Genomic DNA, 17,297 nt, shown 5'->3' on the forward strand with positions numbered 1-17,297 from the left:
GCTTGTAAAAGTGCCGGGCTCCTGTGAGAGCCACCTAGGCGCAAGGAATAGGAAAGATGAGAAGACGCCTAGAAACTAGGCATTTCTCAACTCCCCAGCTTCCCTGCCCCAAGCCGCCCGACAAGCTGCAGCTGCCTTGGAAAATTTCGAGAAGAGCTTAGGGAGGCAGTTCTTAAACCGAAGGCTAGGTCTTCACCTACATTTGGACGTGAATTGCCCATTTCGCTCGGGTTGGATTTCCCGACCTGTAACCTGTCTCTGCGAGGGCATGGGGCGGAAGGCGTGGGGACTGTCCTCAAGCGGGGAGAAGCCACCCGCAGACGTGCCCCCAGGTGATTTGCTCTGGGCAGTTGTTTGCACCGTCTAAACTGCCTTTGCGATCTGGCCACTGGCAGGAGCCGGGCGATCAGCTTTCTACTCCTGCCAGCTCACAGCCCAGAGGTGAGCTCATGCTAACTGCGAAGCACAATCGCTTTCTCTGCACCCACCCTGTGCCCATCCTTTCCCACGACCTCCCTAACGCAGCCCCCAACCCCAGTCCTGGGTTTTGAGGACGATTCTCAGAGCCAGACAAGAAGGCGCCTGGAGGGAGGCAGTAGGGTGCGCTGAGCAAGGCCGGGCGGTCCTCTAGCTCCGGGTGCAGGCGGGCAACGGCGGAAGATGCGAGGACGGCAGATCGGGCCAGCTGAGCCGTGGGCGGTGCTGCAGTGCTCTCTCACCGCCTGCTCCCGCAGCCTCGGCCCCACGGCTCCTGTGCCGCCCTGGGTATAGATGGATGGCTTCTGGATGAAGAAATTGAGTTTCAGGGTCTGCGTGACTATGGATTCTCTTGTTTCTCTGTCTTTCTTCCTGTATGTCTCCTTGTGTCTCTTTCTCCCTGCTTTTTTTTTTTTTTTTGTCTCTCTGTTTTTATGTTCTCCCTTTCAATTTCTGCCTCTCTTTTCCTTCTCTACCCCTATATCCAAGTTTTTTGTTCATCTCTGTCTTGAAGTGATCCTTTCCTAATGCATAGCTCTCTCCCTGCCTGGTAGGACCCAAGCTCAGTTAGTCCCTTCTCCAGATGTTCTGGCTGACCCTTATGCTCCCCGTAGCTAAAAAGTTGGCTCCCTCTCAAGTGCCTTTCCTGAAGCACGTTGGGTTTCTGGAGGGGACTCCTTGTGATTCAAGCTGTCACTACATCAGCACCCAGGAGTATGAAGCTTGTGTTTGTGCCAGAAGGAGGGGTGCCTGTCTAAAGCTGCAGCCTGGTATGGCCCCTCTGAGCCTCTGAGCATCTCTAGCACCTCTTGAGTATGCCACCATGGAGACCTCTAGATGTTTGCAAGGCCAAAAGTGCTTCTGGGCAGCCTTCACTTTGAGGTAATGCTTTCAGGAAGAGCCTGGGTTGTTGTAAGCAAAACCCAGAAGCACTTCCTTTACCTCTGAGCTTAAACTAGAGAACCTGAGGAGGCAGCGCTGCAGGGAGGATGAGGCCAGAGGTCACCTGAGAACCACAGGGGCAACTCACAGTAGTTTTACTGGAGCTCTGGGGGTTGAAGGCACATTTGCTGTTTGACATTTTTAAAATTATTTTGGTGCCTTCACTTGGAGCTTGGGCAGTACTGCAGATGGGCCTGCCTGTCGAAAAAAGAGTGAAATCTTAAAGTCAAGAGAGAGCTTGCCGACTAGGCTGAAGGATTGTGTTTGCTGAAAAAGATTCCAGGGGGAGCTGATTCCTTCTCTGGTGTGTGGATCTGAGGCACTTGCAAGAAAAGAGAACGCTTGCCTTATGCTTAGTTCCCCCGTTCCCTGGGCTGGGAAGGAAAGGAACTGAATGCCAACATTAGCAGTGTGGGTTGGGACCAAAACCATTCAGAGAAAACACTGTCATTTTCCTCTAATTTGCAAATTGCAGCTATTCATGTTGGATTGAACAGCTGAGGGAAAAGAGCCCCCAGTTTTCACCTGCATTTATTGAGAAGAGGCTGGTAGTAGGAGGGATGCACCAATTTGTAGCTTGTGCTGCAAGCTGGATATAAGCTTGGTGTGAGCATCCTGGTTAACCACTGCCCATGTTCAAATATACAGAGATAGATTCCAACAATCTCTTCCCGTAGCCTTATTTTTGCGTGTGATCTTAGAAGCTCCTGGCATATAAGTCCAGTCCCCAGTTTCCCAGCCTCTGTAAACCTGAAAAATGAATAGAGAGAATAGTGGAACACAGACCCATTGTTCAAAGACACAGTCACTTTAGGGAAAGAAGAAAAGAACGGGTAGGTGAATCTTCTCTGGGATTGCAGGGTTCAGCTCAATGAAGACTGTCCTGTATAAAAGAAACTCCTCTAAATGGTTGAATTCTTAGCTCTCCAGAGATCTGAGTTTTCTTTTCCCCAGTCCCTGTGGGTTGCTGTGGGGAATGTGCCAAACCTATCATTTGAGATAAAAATTTATGGTGAGGTAAGCTTCTAGGCTGGGGGAAGGAAGACTTAGTGACTGAAATGGGGGATGCTAAGCACTGGGGGGCAAGAAGGAACAAGGAGCTAGTAATGGATGTAACAAATGCTGCAGCTGCCAGCAAAGCCTGGATTGAAGTTCCTTCCTGAAAATGAGGACCCGGGCAAGAATGACCGCTCAGATGTAAACAGTGTCTCTGACTGGGAATTCTCATCTGCCTGCCGGTGGGCCAGAGCTGAGCAAGTCCTTTCTCTCCTCTGTATGCACACTGAATTGGTTAGTAAGTGACATGTCAGAGAACAGGAATCATATTCAGTGGATCTTTCAAATCCAGGAGTTTGAGGCTAATGAAATTAGTGTGTGGCCAGGGCTCTGCCAACTAGAAGTAAGTCACTGCAGCCACCCTGCAATGCATTTTCAGCCTGAAGGGAGCATCAGGGAGGAATTTCGGGAGATTTGTTTCTGAGCCTGTACAAAATAATACTCTCCTAATGCTAAGAAAGATTAAATGTAAATTAATATTGACTACGAGTAACATATTTAAAAAATAATCGCCGAGTGGGGGATGGCTTAAAGTGGAGAGATTATATAATATGGTGTCCAAAGAATAAATCTCCCCTGACCACTGTTTCATGGGCTATAAGTAAGATATATTACAATGGAAATTAATGGGAACGTTTTTAGTCAAGGCTTCTCTGCTATTGACTTGAGAGCAAACACTCTGAGAGTATAAATTACTCTTGCTATGTGCTGACTCTGAATGAACAATATTTCATGTGCAGTGACATGGTCTAAGCTATAGACTTGGAATTGAATGGCATCTGTTTCAATTGTTTTGTTCTCTCAAGAGCAACTAGATAGAAAAAAGTGGTCAATTTGACCCTTGTGGGAGCGTGTTGCAAATCTAAAACCTGTGTCCCTCATACCATAAATGAAATACATTTGTAAATTTGTAAGTGTTTTCCTTCTGTTCATTGATGCTTGAGTATAATCTCAAACTTTGGGAGCAACATTTTATACATAAGTACTTGGTTTTCTTCCTTTCTTCTTTCTCTTTCTCCTCTCTCTCTCTGTTTCTCTCTCTCTCTCTCTTTCTCCATCTTATGTAATTGGATAGAACTGGGCACCTAGGATGATGTGGTGTTACTATAGTGGGATTTTTTTTTTTTAAATCAACTCTAACTTACCCTTTTAAAAATTTCATAAATACAGGTGTCGGTGCCATTTGGAATAGTCTCTATAACAATTTATGTCTCCACATTTACTGTGTTTCAGCAAATTTACCTAACAGATGGTGAGTGGGCAATTTTTAAAGGGGCATTTTTTTACAAGAGCGGAGAGGGAAGGAATTAGAGACAGGCACATACTATATTTGAAGTTACCTCCACGTGTATTTTATGTATGTATACCCATACAATTAAGAAGTCTTTGGATGTTTTATCTTGAAGAATAATTCAGATAATGGATTACTTGAATATCATAAACATTTAGGGTTTAACAGATTTGTTACATACAGACGTTGTATCATGGATTTAAAAGACCATAGCCAGCGGGCAGCGGCGGGCGGAACGACCGAGGGGCGGCGCGGGCTGGGCGGCGGGTGCGGGGGTCCGTGCTTCCTCGTGGTGGAGGGCTGGGGTTCGCCGGAGACGCCGGGTTGCTCCGCGTTGCCAGGTTACCGAGCGCGTGCCCCGCGCCCGCTCTTCCGCCCGGGCCGCCCTCGGCGCCGCCTGAGCCGTGGTGCGGGCTGCGCGGGACGTCGGTTCCGCGGAAGCCTGGGTAGGGCGCTGCGTGCGGGACTCTCGTCGCTCGGTGACGGGGCGCGAGCGCGCGGGGGACGTAGGGCGCCGACCTGGGGTTCCCCGGCGCTCCGGCTCCGCTCAGGGCGCCCGCTCAGGGGCCTCCGGCGCGAGGCCCCCTTTTCGGTCAAGATGGCGGCGCCCAGGCGGGCGGCGCCGAGGTGAGCTGGAGCTGGGCCCGGAGAGGGACGAGTCTGCCACGCCCAGGACCTGGACCCCGCGCTGGTCTCCAGTCTCCCGGGGAGCGGCGGGTGAGTGGGTGCGACCGCGCGTGGGTCCTTCTCGTGGGGTGGTAAGCTCTCCGTGCGTCCGCAGACTTCTTTCCTCTGATAGTCAGATCTGGGGTGGCCCAGGTTGGAGGCGAGGGTGCTTGATTGGGGAAACCTGAGGGGTTTAAGGACTCTGTTGGGATCGTTTCAGACCCCAGCAAGAAGCTGAGCAAGTTTTCTCCTGACTCTCTTCCCGGCTAAGTTTTCTCCCTTCTCTGAAGACGCTAGCTTTTCTGAATCACTTTGTTACCCGGGGGGGATACAGTTGGTGGTTCTCACCGTGGAACGTAGGACCCGGCGCGGGGAAGCCTGAGCTGGTTCTAGTTACTTTGTTTGCAAAGCACTTGTCTTGTGTTTGGAATCTTTGTGTATGTAACCAACGTTGGGAAGAGCCAGCGTTTTCTCCTCCAAAACACTGCGAGGGGTAACTTTATACGTAAGAAACAAGTGGGCGTTCACATCCATCTCTTTTCCAACCACTGAGCCTTGGTTGTGTTTCCTTTCTTTAAGTTTGTCTCGTTTTGAAGTGATAACAAAAGCAAACAAAAAAGACCATAGCCAACTACACAAAGTATACTCTAGTCTCAGTCCTGCCATTAATTAGCTATGTTACTTTAAGTCATTTAATTTTTCTAGGCCTCATTTTTCTCATGTGATGTTTTTTCTTTGAAAAAGTATAGTTTCTAGAAGCCTCTAATCTCTGTGTCATAGTTCAGCTTGGAGAAAACCTGTTCTTATCCAAACTCCATGACATTGTATTTCCAGCTCCAACTTTGGACTTTGAGTGAGTTGGGGGCAACTTTTTAAGGATATTTTCACACAGCTTTTTTAGTTAATATCAGTCTAGCTGACTTGTCATACTCAGACTTTCTCCCATATTCTTTTACCAGTGTGTTCCTTAGTCATATATATAAAGACTGTTGTGGGAAAAATGACCTCCTGGGTCAGCTTACTGCATGGTCATCGACACAGGGCAGGGAGTAAGATTCTGTGGATTTTACAGAAGCAGATACAGGTTTCATTATCCATGTCCTCTCCCCTTTCATCTTACAAAGACAGCAGGCTTTTCTTGGAGAACTGCCAGATAATGCCATCCTGCCTCCTCACGGGCCCCGGGGATGAGTCGCCCAGGGACTGAACTCCAGTAAAGCAGGTGATTGGCTCATGGGTAGGCATCTGACCTCGGCTAAGTCTATCAGACTCCTCCCCAGGACTTTTCTCTCAGAGAAACATGGAAGAATTGTCTTTTCTCTCTGGAATTTCTAAGCTGGGGAGATATGACTCTGGGACTCCCAGTTACTATCCAGCACAAGAAGAGACTTTCTGTAAAATAAAGTCTTGCAGAGGTAAGCAGGGCTGGGCGATGGAGAGAGAGCTGGAACCCTGCTGATACTCTGGAACTTCCAGATCCAACTGTATCTGAATATGGCTGCATCCCTGAATTTCTAGTACTTGTTTGTTGAGGTTGTTGTCGTTGTTTGGTTTTTGTTTTTAAATTTCCTTTGACTATTTTGAATTTGTTTTCAGCCATGTGCATTTGAAAGCATCGTAGCTAAAAGAGCTAATTTCCTACATTAATGTCAGGTTTGCTGAGTGGCATTCCTTAAGTGAAAAATAATATCCGCTATTTTCTTTAAATAAAATCCTTCTAGCTCAGGTTTGAGATATTCAAAACTCTGCCTCCTACCCCCCTCTTTTCCAACATTTACTATGTCACCTTGAAGCATTTGTGACCACATCTTTCCCATCTAGACGCAGTTGAGAGAGAGAGCAAAGACTTCTGATACAAACTGCAACCTATATGCCTCCTACCTGGAAGCTTTAGAACATACTTGATTCTTGTCATTAAAGCAAATCTTTTGTTGTTGTCTCCAGGGCACAGAAGCATTTTCATGGCATAATGGAGTACAAAGTACATTAAGCCTAACTCTACTTCTCACCCTCTTTTACTTTAAATAGGCAGAAAAGAACAATCTCAAACACATTTTCCCAACAAATAAAATACATATACGATTATGTTTAGAAGACGTTTATGCGGCATATAGTTAGACTGATTAATTAATGGACCTTTCGCCAATTGGCACAGTAAATATATATGTTCAATGTGCTTAATTAAAAAGAAGACAATAACATATTTTTACAGGTTAATTATCTGAGAAGAGTATTGTGCCAGCACACTTGATGCTACAGTATTTCATGTTTGACAGGTAATCTTCTTTCAATTATATTTACTGCTAAATGTTTCTTGGATCGAGCTATTAAATTATAAGGTCAAAAGTAAAATGATATGAAATTACAATGAAAAGGGACACATATCCCACTTTATGAGAATAGAAGTTCTAATTTCTTTTAAGTGCTACTAGTAGTGACCACAGTACTAATTTGAGCCCTTACTATGAGCCACTGTGCCCATATACATTTAGTTCTTACAGTAGTTCTGCAAAGGGCATATAATAATCCACACTGTAAAGCTGAAGAAAGTGATTCTCATCGCTGAAAGTCACATAGCTGGTGAGTGGCAAAGTCTAGATTCAAACTTGGAGTCGTCTGACAATGCCCAGGTTGTTGACCACTATGTACACTGCTCAATTGTTGCACCAATAAAGAAGTGCTTGAAATAATTATAGATTTGCCTACCCTGAAACTGCAGTGATTTAAAGACATCAAAGTTGCCAGTTGCTTAACCACATCTACTTACAGTAAGAAATTACATTTTATTTCATTTCTCAAACAAGATTAATTCTGCAGGCCCATAGAAACTTGAGCACACAAATCCTACCTCCAAATGAAAGATGCTTGTTTTCCACTATTCAACAGATGGCCCTGTACAGAGGCAATAAATATATAGTAGAATTTTCATTCAAATAAATGAGAAGAGAGGTTTCTTCTTGTCCTGATTCAGTGCCCATCATTATGGATTATGATGGCTCTTCCCAAACTTTACTTCATTCACTCCACTCTTTCTACAAAACTCCAGTAATGGAATCCATCATTCAGATATATGTGCAAAGCGAAAGGACTGTATTAATACAGTTGCTGAAAGTCAAGTTGATAGAGCACAGGAAATACATCCTAATAAATGCAACATTAATGTTTGTGTGGGCCTTGGCGTGAGGGGTAGAAGAATTTTCAGTTTAATGGAATATTTTGCCTCTTGCTATGAAAGTGTGGCTTCATAGCCTTGTAATTGGTCATTTACAGAATCCTCCATCTCTGGGTTTCATGCTTTCTTTACTCTGCAGCTGTTGATTCCTTCTCTTGTTCTGGATGGAAGATAGCAACGAAGCCACTTCAAAGGGCTCAGCCTGCCTTTTTGTGTTATTGTTTAGATGAAGATATTTCCATTTATTAAAGCACACTATTTAAACATTTTTATCATGTTTCAAACTTGACTGTGTTCTGAAGGTATGAGCACAGGCAGACATAATGGGGGATGTTTTCCAGGAGAGAACATAGACCATACCCTTATCAAAGGAATTATCAGAATTTTCATGTATGGATTGAGAATCAAATTCTGGAGTTAGACCTGAATTTAAATTCATACTCACAACTTATTACCAGTCTCATCTTGATTAAATGGTTACCACACTTCTCATCAATTTCCTTATCTTTGAAAGCGGAATAAGAGAAGTATGCCTGGTGGAGTTACACATAAAGCTCATCTGATAGAATATTCATAAGGATTTTGCACAAAATATACATGGAAATATTTTAACACCGAGTTTAGCATGCGATTCGTCTTCAATACATTTAAGAGCTATTATTTATTATTATTATGCTATCATTAAATATCACTATTACTTAAATGTCATTATTGCTAAAATTGCTGTAAAACTACCGCAATAACCCATGATGAATTGCCCTCTTCTGTTTCCTTTGTTTAAATGGAAAATATATATATAAATCTAGACAGAGAACACTTTGGTGATCCTATTCAGTGGAGTGAGAATTTCCATGGCCCTGATTAAAACAAATCCTGAATTGCATGGACTTAAGATAGCAGAGAGGGGCTTCCCTGGTGGCGCAGTGGTTGAGAGTTCGTGACCCGATCCGGGAAGATCCCACATGCTGCGGAGCGGCTGGGCCTGTGAGCCATGGCTGCTGAGCCTGCGCATCCGGAGCCTGTGCTCCGCAACGGGAGAGGCTGCAACAGTGAGAGGCCCGCGTACCGCAAAGAAGAAAAAAAAGATAGCAGAGAGGCTAAGAGATTTGAAGTTAGACATCCCCAAGTGTGAATTCTACTGTGACCCTCTTCTAGCTCTAGAACCTTGAGGAAGTTACTTAAACTTTCTGAGCTTTACTACTAGTTTCCTCATCTGTATCTTTTTCAGGACGGTTTATCAAGGATCTTCCTGTTCTCTATGCTTGGACGTATCAATGAATAAATCAGACAAGAGCCTTTGCCTGCTTGCTCCTTCTTGCACGCTTTCTCCCTCCTTATACTCTCGTGTGGAAATGTATGTTATAAATAAATTCTATGCTTTGTCACAAGTTGATGGACGCTACGGGATAAGGAGAAGGATGTGAAGCTCACTGAAGAGGCTTGGGTTGGGAGTGCTGGAGGAGTGTACAGGTAGGTTCTGATTTTAAATAGGGTAGTCAGGGTGGATTTTATAAGTTGACATTTGAGCAAAGACTTGAAGTGAGGGAGTTGTCAGAATGTATGATGGGGAGACCACTCCCTGGGAGCAAGAATAACCAGAATCCTCCATCTCTGCCAGAGTTTTCTGCCAAAACTCTAAGGCAGAAATATGCCGGGCAGCTTGGAGGAATATCAAGGAGGCCACCCTGGCTGACTTAGTCAGTGGGGAGGAAGAGACGGCAGGAGGGCTGGAGGTCGGATATGTGATGGGATGGATTGGGTAAGTCCTGGGAGGCCATCCAGGGGCAGGATTTTAGCCGAGGTGTGGCATGAACTGTCTCTTGTTTGAAAAGCACAACTCTATCTGTGGCCTTGAGGATGTGGGGAGAGAGTGGAGTCAGGGAGAATCTCGGGAGGCGACTACAGGATCCTCGGGGTCTATGTTGGTGGCCTGCACCAGGCTGCTAGCGGCTGGTAATTCTCAGAAGTGGCACATTGGGAAGGTTGTGACAGCATTTCGTGGTAGATTGAATGCAAGAATGGAAAGGAAGAGGGGGTCAAGGGTGAATTCGAGGTTTAGGGCCTGGGGAACTGGAAAGGTGTGGTTACTGTCACCTAAGATGGAAAAAGTTTGGGGTAGAGCATGTTTGGGGGATTAAAGACCAGTTTTGGAGGTATAAGATTTGAGATGTTTTCGTGACGTCCAAGTAGAGATGCTGAGTACACAGTTGGATACACAAGTCTGCAGTTCTGAAGAAAGGTCTAAACTAGAGATACACTTTAATACAATGGAGATATTAAGAATAATTACATGGAAGCGCTATTTTAAAGATAAAATGAAGTAATGCAATTAGCACTCTGTCTTCTCAAAACATTTAATAACTGTTAGCTAAAATAATTACCTGAAATGAAAAAATACCTATAGTTTGTTTTGTTGTTTGCAGTAAAAGTGAATAAAATGTCACAATTATTTTAGTAGTATTTGTGACACAGTAGTTTTAGTTAAGACACCATGACTACAAACATTTACAATAAACCTTTCAGTCTCCTACTTTTCACTCTGATAGGGTACTTGGAACCATATTTTGTAAGGTTTAAGTTAGTTGTCATAGGGTACCTCTTTAATTAGAAGTAATTCTGAACTGTCTAGTTCCATGCAGTTTTATATACATATATGTATAATTATTATTTTATGATTTATCAAACTCAGTTGAAAATTTGCATCACTGATATACATTAGAATTTAAGCATTTACCCAGGTATTCAAGGAAAAAAATGTACTTGTAATTTCCATAGGGGTACTTACTTTCACATCTTCCCTTCACTTTGCAATCGAAAACATGGCAGGGGAAATATTATCTTACTGGTCTTTGAGTTCCCCTTAGCTATCTGCAAGTCCTTAAACAGCCTTTGTGGCTTAACCAAAATTCTCTTCCATCTTCATTCCGCTAACAGATATTGGTCTAAGCATGTACTTATACTAAAAAATGCATGACCACGTTGTCTCTACACATCTATAATTTTATGTTAACACTATCATTATGTAAGCTATACTTTAATTGTAATTGTAACAGAGTTTATGTCAACACACATCCATTTCTAGTGTTCATCTGGTGTTCAAGGGGAGAGCAGCATGTCGTAAATGTTATCAAAATATAACATCTGAAGAATAGAACAGAGGGTAATTGTGTAATTCTGTATTCACTCTAATTAAGTTCAGTGGAGTTGGCATAATAGAATTAAGATAAAAAAAAAAAGACATTGAGGTACCATGGCTCCCTCTCCTAACACACCCTTTTCGTATCCAAGAGCAGAGACTCAGCACCTTTCTGTACAGAAATGGAGACAGGAAGAGGCCAGAGGAAGAATGACAGGCACGAATGAGGTGGAACTTTGAAGAGCAACATGGAAATGAAATACTTCTTTTGTATTTGGTAGGTGGGGAAAATGTACCAGCGTGTATGCCTACTGGGACCATGTTTTCCAGAACAGTTAAGCCCAGTGTCAACTATGCTGTCCCACCTTCCTCGTAAGTAGGAACATACTGTTACTTGAATCTTTGCTTCCTGTTTCTTGATACCTGGTTGAGAAGATTATCACAGGACCTGCATCTTGTTAGCAAATACACTGTTTTGAAATGATTGACACTCACTGAAGAGTGGCAACTCCAAGCTTGCTCTCTCTTGATCTTGGACTATTTAAGTCTGGAGTGCAGGAGTGGGTTATGGGGAAAGACCATTGGAATTCTTATGTCTTCAGCATAATGGTTATAGCATAATGGTTAGGAGTGTAGGTGCTGGTTCAAATCTCTGCTTTCCACTTGCTAACCATATGAGCTTGGGCAATTTACCTGATTACCTGAACCTCAGTACTCCTGCCTATAAAATGATGTTAATAATATTTCATCCCCATAGACTTGTTTTCAATGTTAAAATGAAGTCACTTACACCAAGCACTTAATACAATGCCTAGAGCATAGTAAAGTCTATTATTATTACTATTACTACTACTACTACTATTATTATTATTACTATCACGATGCCAGGTGCTATTTTTCCTATGCCTTATTCCGTTATCTTCTGCCCTGTCCCCCCATTTCTGTCTGTTTCTGTACAAGGGTAGGTTTGTCACAGAGCATTTTCTTTCCCTAGTGTCTGACTCTTAGTCATCAAGGTGACTGGTCCACGACCCGGCATTCGTTGCTGCTCGTTGAAGCAACCCATTTTGAGAAGGGGAGTTGGATATTGATGCCAAGTTGGGTCAAGGAGAGAGAATTTTCTCTCTTCTGCACTCAGAGAGCTAAGTGAAATATTCAGCCCTCAGAAGGAGAATCAGGCAAAGGGCAACATGCTTAATTTCATACCTTAGTGATTAAGAACAAGTCAGACAGGCTGGATTTGAACTCATTTCCATCATGTACTGACAACGGGATCTTAGGTGCTTTTGTAACCCGTTTGAGGCTCAGTCAACATCTGAAAGAGACGAATAACATTATCAGGACCTAGCGTATAGCCTCGTTGTAATAAGTGAGTAAATCCTTTTAAAACGTTCAGCACGTTGTTTGGCATATAAACACTTAATAAAATTTAGCTTCTTTGACTACTACCGCTGCTAATATTATTAAGTAGCTGAGCAGATCCGAGGCCCATTTTTTTCTTAGATTGCACATAATCATTTGGACAACCAGCTCACATTGATCAACCGTTGCTTATATATAAACCCCCATGAACCCAAAGGTGCTTTAACTCTCTCCCAGTCAGAGCCTGTTCTGGGGGCAGAAGCAACACCGGCACTACCCCCATCATCTTTGCCTTATTGTCACTACACTGGCCTGCCGTACTGAGCACTTTCTGTTTGCCAGGCACCAAATTTAGCCCTGCGTATGCACTATAGCATATAGTTCTCACACTCAGGTGGGAGACATTATCATCATCCCCAATTTTCAGATAAAGACGCCGAGGTGTTGGAAAGGTAAGAAACTTGACCCACAGCAAGAGATGGAGCCGGAGTATTCAAACCCTTCTCTCTGACCTCAAGAACCCTTAAATATTAGCATACTACTACATCCTGGTAAGAAAATCTGCTTCCAGCCACTCTGGTGAGAGTAGAAATGATTCTCAGTCCCCACATTCCTCTATTGCCCATGCCACCCTAGCCTCAGGACTAGGGGGGAAAGGAAGTGATCTCTGCAAAGAGCAGCCAAAGGGAACCTACTCCCTTCTGCCTTTTCATAATCAACTAGCCAATATTTTATTTCCTTCTTAAGAGTCCCCACATGTTCCTTTTTTTTTTTTTTTAATTTTTTTTTAAGATGTTGGGGGTAGCAGTTTATTAATTAATTAATTTATTTTTGCTGTGTTGGGTCTTCGTTTCTGTGCCAGGGCTTTCTCTAGTTGTGGCAAGCGGGGGCCACTCTTCATTGCGGTGCGTGGGCCTCTCACTATTGCGGCCTCTTGTTGCGGAGCACAGGCTCCAGACGCGCAGGCTAAGTAGTTGTGGCTCACGGGCCTAGTTGCTCCGTGGCATGTGGGATCCTCCCAGACCAGGGCTCGAACCCATGTCCCCTGCATTAGCAGGCAGATTCTCAACCACTGCGCCACCAGGGAAGCCCCCCACATGTTCCTTTTGGTACTTAGCTTGGCCTTTTAGAATTCTGACATTCTGTACATGACTCATCCACTGTATTTCACGTTAATTTATTGAGGTCAAGTATAGGGTCTTACTCATCCTGAAGTCCAGTTATCCCCTGTCACATCTAACTCTGTTCGTTTCTTCTTGTAGGACATCTGCAGGTATTTATTTGAATTTTGTTGAATTGTTCTCATCAATAGTACATTAAAAGTTATACAGAAAGTGCTTTCTTATAAGGAAAACCATCTAAATAGATTTCTAGCTCTTTACTTTTTATAGCACTATTGTAGAGATTATAGATCTCCAGGTAATATTTTTTAGATTGAGTTCTTCATATCATCTTATTTTTACATATAATGATAAATCTGAATTTTCTCTATCAAACCTCCGAGACTTCACTGGCTTGTAACTTAGCTTGTTGATTATGCGTTGTTGACTTTTCCATTTACAATGATATTTGATCCTGGTAAGGATGGGGCTGGGTGGGAAGGTACATCTTAGGGCCATAAATTGGTTTTGTAGAGAACTAACATAAAGATCTAAAGTCTCATCATATTTCTGCAGAACTCATGAATCATTTTATTATAATTCCATTCATTCAGGGAGTATAAAACCATTTTCAAATTGTTATTCCTAATGTGTTCATCTTCTCTTCCTTAGTCGTAGTGAGAAGAGAGCAGGCTGAATGGAAGAAAGTCATTATGACCACTGGGGCCACTAGGGTAGGCATCAGTCCCAGAGTTTTGTTTTCATCTCTCCGCTATTAATATTGGCTAATGTCTTGAGTGCTTACTTGGTGCAAATTACTTAGCCGACCATGGCAAATGGATTGTGTCATTTCATCCCCTGATAGTCATACAATTAATGTATGTATTATTATGATATCCCATAATGCATACATGGAACAGAGCCTCAGAAGTAGTTATTTGCTTACCAAAATATGGTAGATGTGGAATTTGGACTCAGGTCTGATAGACTCCTAAGTCACTCCTAGTGATTTTTACCACTAAATTAAAGTTGTATACCTCTGGAGAGTAGATAGTTTCTAAAATTTCCTCAGCTCTAACGTTTTATAATTAAATTTTTGTCTGATGGCAAGCTTAACAGTTAAGATGGGTAGGAAGGAATGCCAGCCTGTTGAATGGAATTTCCCTGAAATAAGCCTGTTTTATGACACCAGTTCACTCATTCATTCACTCAGCATGTATTGAATGTTTGCTCTGTGCAAAGGCATTTTAGGCATCACAGTGGAGTGAGCGCCCCTTCCATAGACTCTCCTGCAGCACTCAGAGAAGTCTTGGACTGGTTTGCCTGTTATGGAATGGGGCTTGGTGATAGAAGCCTGGTTTGTCCTCCACTGATAAAACTAAGACATACTCATATGAGTTTATAGGCATCTTGAAGCCGTGGGATAGTAACACACATGAATCTTACCATTTTTGCCTGGGATTAATGATATAAAGGCTTTGGATTTGGCTATGGAAAATGGGTGCAATTATGGGTGTGTTGGTTCTACATATATATGGACATCACGTGTCATCAGCCTGCAGCTACCTGCCATTCCTCACTACTCCTTCTTTTCACAAACCAAACAAGTACCTTCTTACCTCTCCTGTGGATAAGCTCTTGACAGTGGCACTAGGGCCTCCCTCAATAAGTACATCATTGGCTAAACCAGTGGTTTCTCAGATATGCTCATTGAACAACCCTTAAGGTGGATTGACATTCCACTGCCTAGAATAGAATATGGTGTTCTTTAGAAATCGGGGGGAAAAAATAGGCCACCAGATGTACTTTCTTTAATTTAAATTGTTTTTATATATATATATATATATATATATATATATATGAACCATTGTTATATATGTGTATGTATACTTGTTCATATGTATGAATGATTTAAAATTGAGATATATATATACACACATATATATATATATATATGTATATTTAAATTTTGGCTTCTGTTAGCAAGTAGTAAATTAAATTATTAGCAGATCCATACTGCAGGGAAATAACCAATCAGATTTCATTCAATAGCTTGCTTTTTTGTAGATTTATGGTTGTGATTTTATATCTGCAGGTATGTTTGCTGAAGAAAATATTTCTACCACTTTACACAAAATTAAATTCATTTAATACCAATGCGGCATGTCTCAAATGTCTCAATACAGTTTTAATCTTTAATCGCATCAGAAGTATGGAATTAGAAACATACTCCAAAATCATTTGAAGATATAATTACTTTCATTTCCCTTATACTTTTGAGACTTTTGAAAAATAAGTATTTAGTTGTACTTATCTGTTTCTGTCTCTCTAAGGATAGCAAACACTGAAACACAATTCTTTTTAAAAGTCAATATTAAAAATATATTGTCCAAGATGATCAAAACTAAGGAAGTGGCAAAGAAATTCAAAAATTTAAACTTTCAAAGGGTGCTTTTTTTGTGAATGTGTAGTACTTGTTCTTCTGAAGGAAGTAATCTTTTTAAAAATTTAATTAACTTATTTTTTATTGAAGTATACTTGGTTTACAGCGTTGTGTTAATTACTGCTGTACAGCAAAGTGACTCTGTTATACATATGTATATACATTCTTTTTCGTATTCTTTTCCATTATGGTTTATCACAGGATATTGAATGTAGTTCCCTGTGCTATATAGTAGGACCTTGTTGTTTAGCCAATCTATATATACCAGTTTGCATCTGCTAATCCCAAACTCCCAGTTCATCCCTCTCCCACCTGCTTCCCCCTTGGCAGCCACCAGTCTATTCTCTATGTCTCTGATTCTGTTTCTGTTTCATAGATAGGTTCATTTGTGTCATATTTTAGATTCCACATATAAGTGGTATCATGGTATTTGTCTTTCTCTTTCTGACTTACTTTGCTTAGTATGATAATCTCTAGTTGCATCCATGTTGCTGCTGCAAATGGCATTATTTCATTCTTTTTTTATGGCTGAGTAGTATTTCATTGTATATAGGTACCACCTCGTCTTTATCCATTCATCTGTTGATGGACATTTAGGTTGTTTCCATGTCTTGGCTATTGTGAATATTGCTGCTGTGAAGATCAGGGTGAATGTGTCTTTTTGAATTATAGTTTGGTCTGGATATACGCCCAGGAGTGGGATTGCTGGATCATATGGTAGGTCTATTTTTAGTTTTCTGAGGAACCTCCATACTGTTTTCCACAGTGGCTGCACCAACTTACATTCCCACCAACAGTGTTGTAGGAGGGTTCCCTTTTCTCCACACCCTCTCCAGCATATGTTATTTGTAGACTTTTTAATGATGGCCATTCTGACTGGTGTGAGGTGGTACCTCATGGTAGTTTTGATCTGCATTTCTTTAATAATTGGCAGTGTTGAGCATCTTTTCATGTGCCTATTGGCCATCTGTATTTCTTCTTTGGAGAAATGTCTCTTTAAGTCTTCTGCCTATTTTTTTGATTGGGTTGTTTGCTTTTATTGTCATCAAGTTGTATGAGCTGTTTGTATATTTTGGAAATTAAGCCCTTGCTGGTCGCATCATTTGCAAATATTTTCTCCCATTCTGTAGGTTGTCTTTTCATTTTGTTTATGGTTTCTTTTGCTGTGCAAAAGCTTGTAAGTTTGATTCGGTCCCCTTTGTTTATTTTCATTTTTATTTCTATTGTCTTGAGAGACTGACCTAAGAAAACATTGGTATGATTTATGTCAGAGAATATTTTGCCTGTGTTCTCTTCTAGAAGTTTTATGGTGTCATGTCTTATGTTTAAGTCTTTAAGACATTTTGAGTTTATTTTTGTGTATGGTGAAAGGATGTGTTCTAACTTCACTGGTTTATATAAGGCTGTCCAACTTTACCAACACCACTTGCGGAAGAGCCTGTCTCTTTCCCATTATATATTCTTGCCTCCTTTGTCAAAGATTAATTGTCAAAGATTAACTGAGGTGTGTGGGTTTATTTCTGGGCTCTGTATTCTGTTCCATTGATCCATATGTCTGTTTTTGTGCCAATACCATGCTGTTTTGATTATGTGACTTTGGAGTACTGTCTGAGTCTGGGGTGGCTATGCCTCCAACGTTGTTCTTTTTCTTC

The 17,297-nt window shown here is 42.0% G+C and overlaps 1 protein-coding gene and 1 long non-coding RNA gene across 2 annotated transcripts in view; both read left to right on the top strand.

Annotated features, from left to right (window-relative positions):
• Positions 1 to 268: 268 nt before the first annotated feature.
• The window catches only part of LOC125960448 (uncharacterized), a 130,178-nt gene continuing 113,149 nt past the window's right edge, over positions 269 to 17,297 (top strand). Inside the window, exons 1-5 of the mRNA XM_049694429.1 lie at positions 269 to 332; positions 1,092 to 1,247; positions 3,925 to 4,071; positions 4,169 to 4,483; positions 11,022 to 11,112. Coding sequence (XP_049550386.1) covers positions 269 to 332; positions 1,092 to 1,247; positions 3,925 to 4,071; positions 4,169 to 4,483; positions 11,022 to 11,112 — 773 coding nt within the window. The remainder of the gene's footprint in view (positions 333 to 1,091; positions 1,248 to 3,924; positions 4,072 to 4,168; positions 4,484 to 11,021; positions 11,113 to 17,297) is intronic.
• LOC125960365 (uncharacterized) overlaps positions 13,358 to 17,297 on the top strand; it is a 64,679-nt gene continuing 60,739 nt past the window's right edge. The window contains exons 1-2 of the long non-coding RNA XR_007469933.1: positions 13,358 to 13,413; positions 13,881 to 13,936. This is a non-coding gene — a long non-coding RNA (uncharacterized LOC125960365). The remainder of the gene's footprint in view (positions 13,414 to 13,880; positions 13,937 to 17,297) is intronic.

This window comes from Orcinus orca, chromosome 11 (assembly GCF_937001465.1).
Source record: "Orcinus orca chromosome 11, mOrcOrc1.1, whole genome shotgun sequence".
Classification (NCBI taxonomy): Eukaryota; Metazoa; Chordata; class Mammalia; order Artiodactyla; family Delphinidae; genus Orcinus; species Orcinus orca.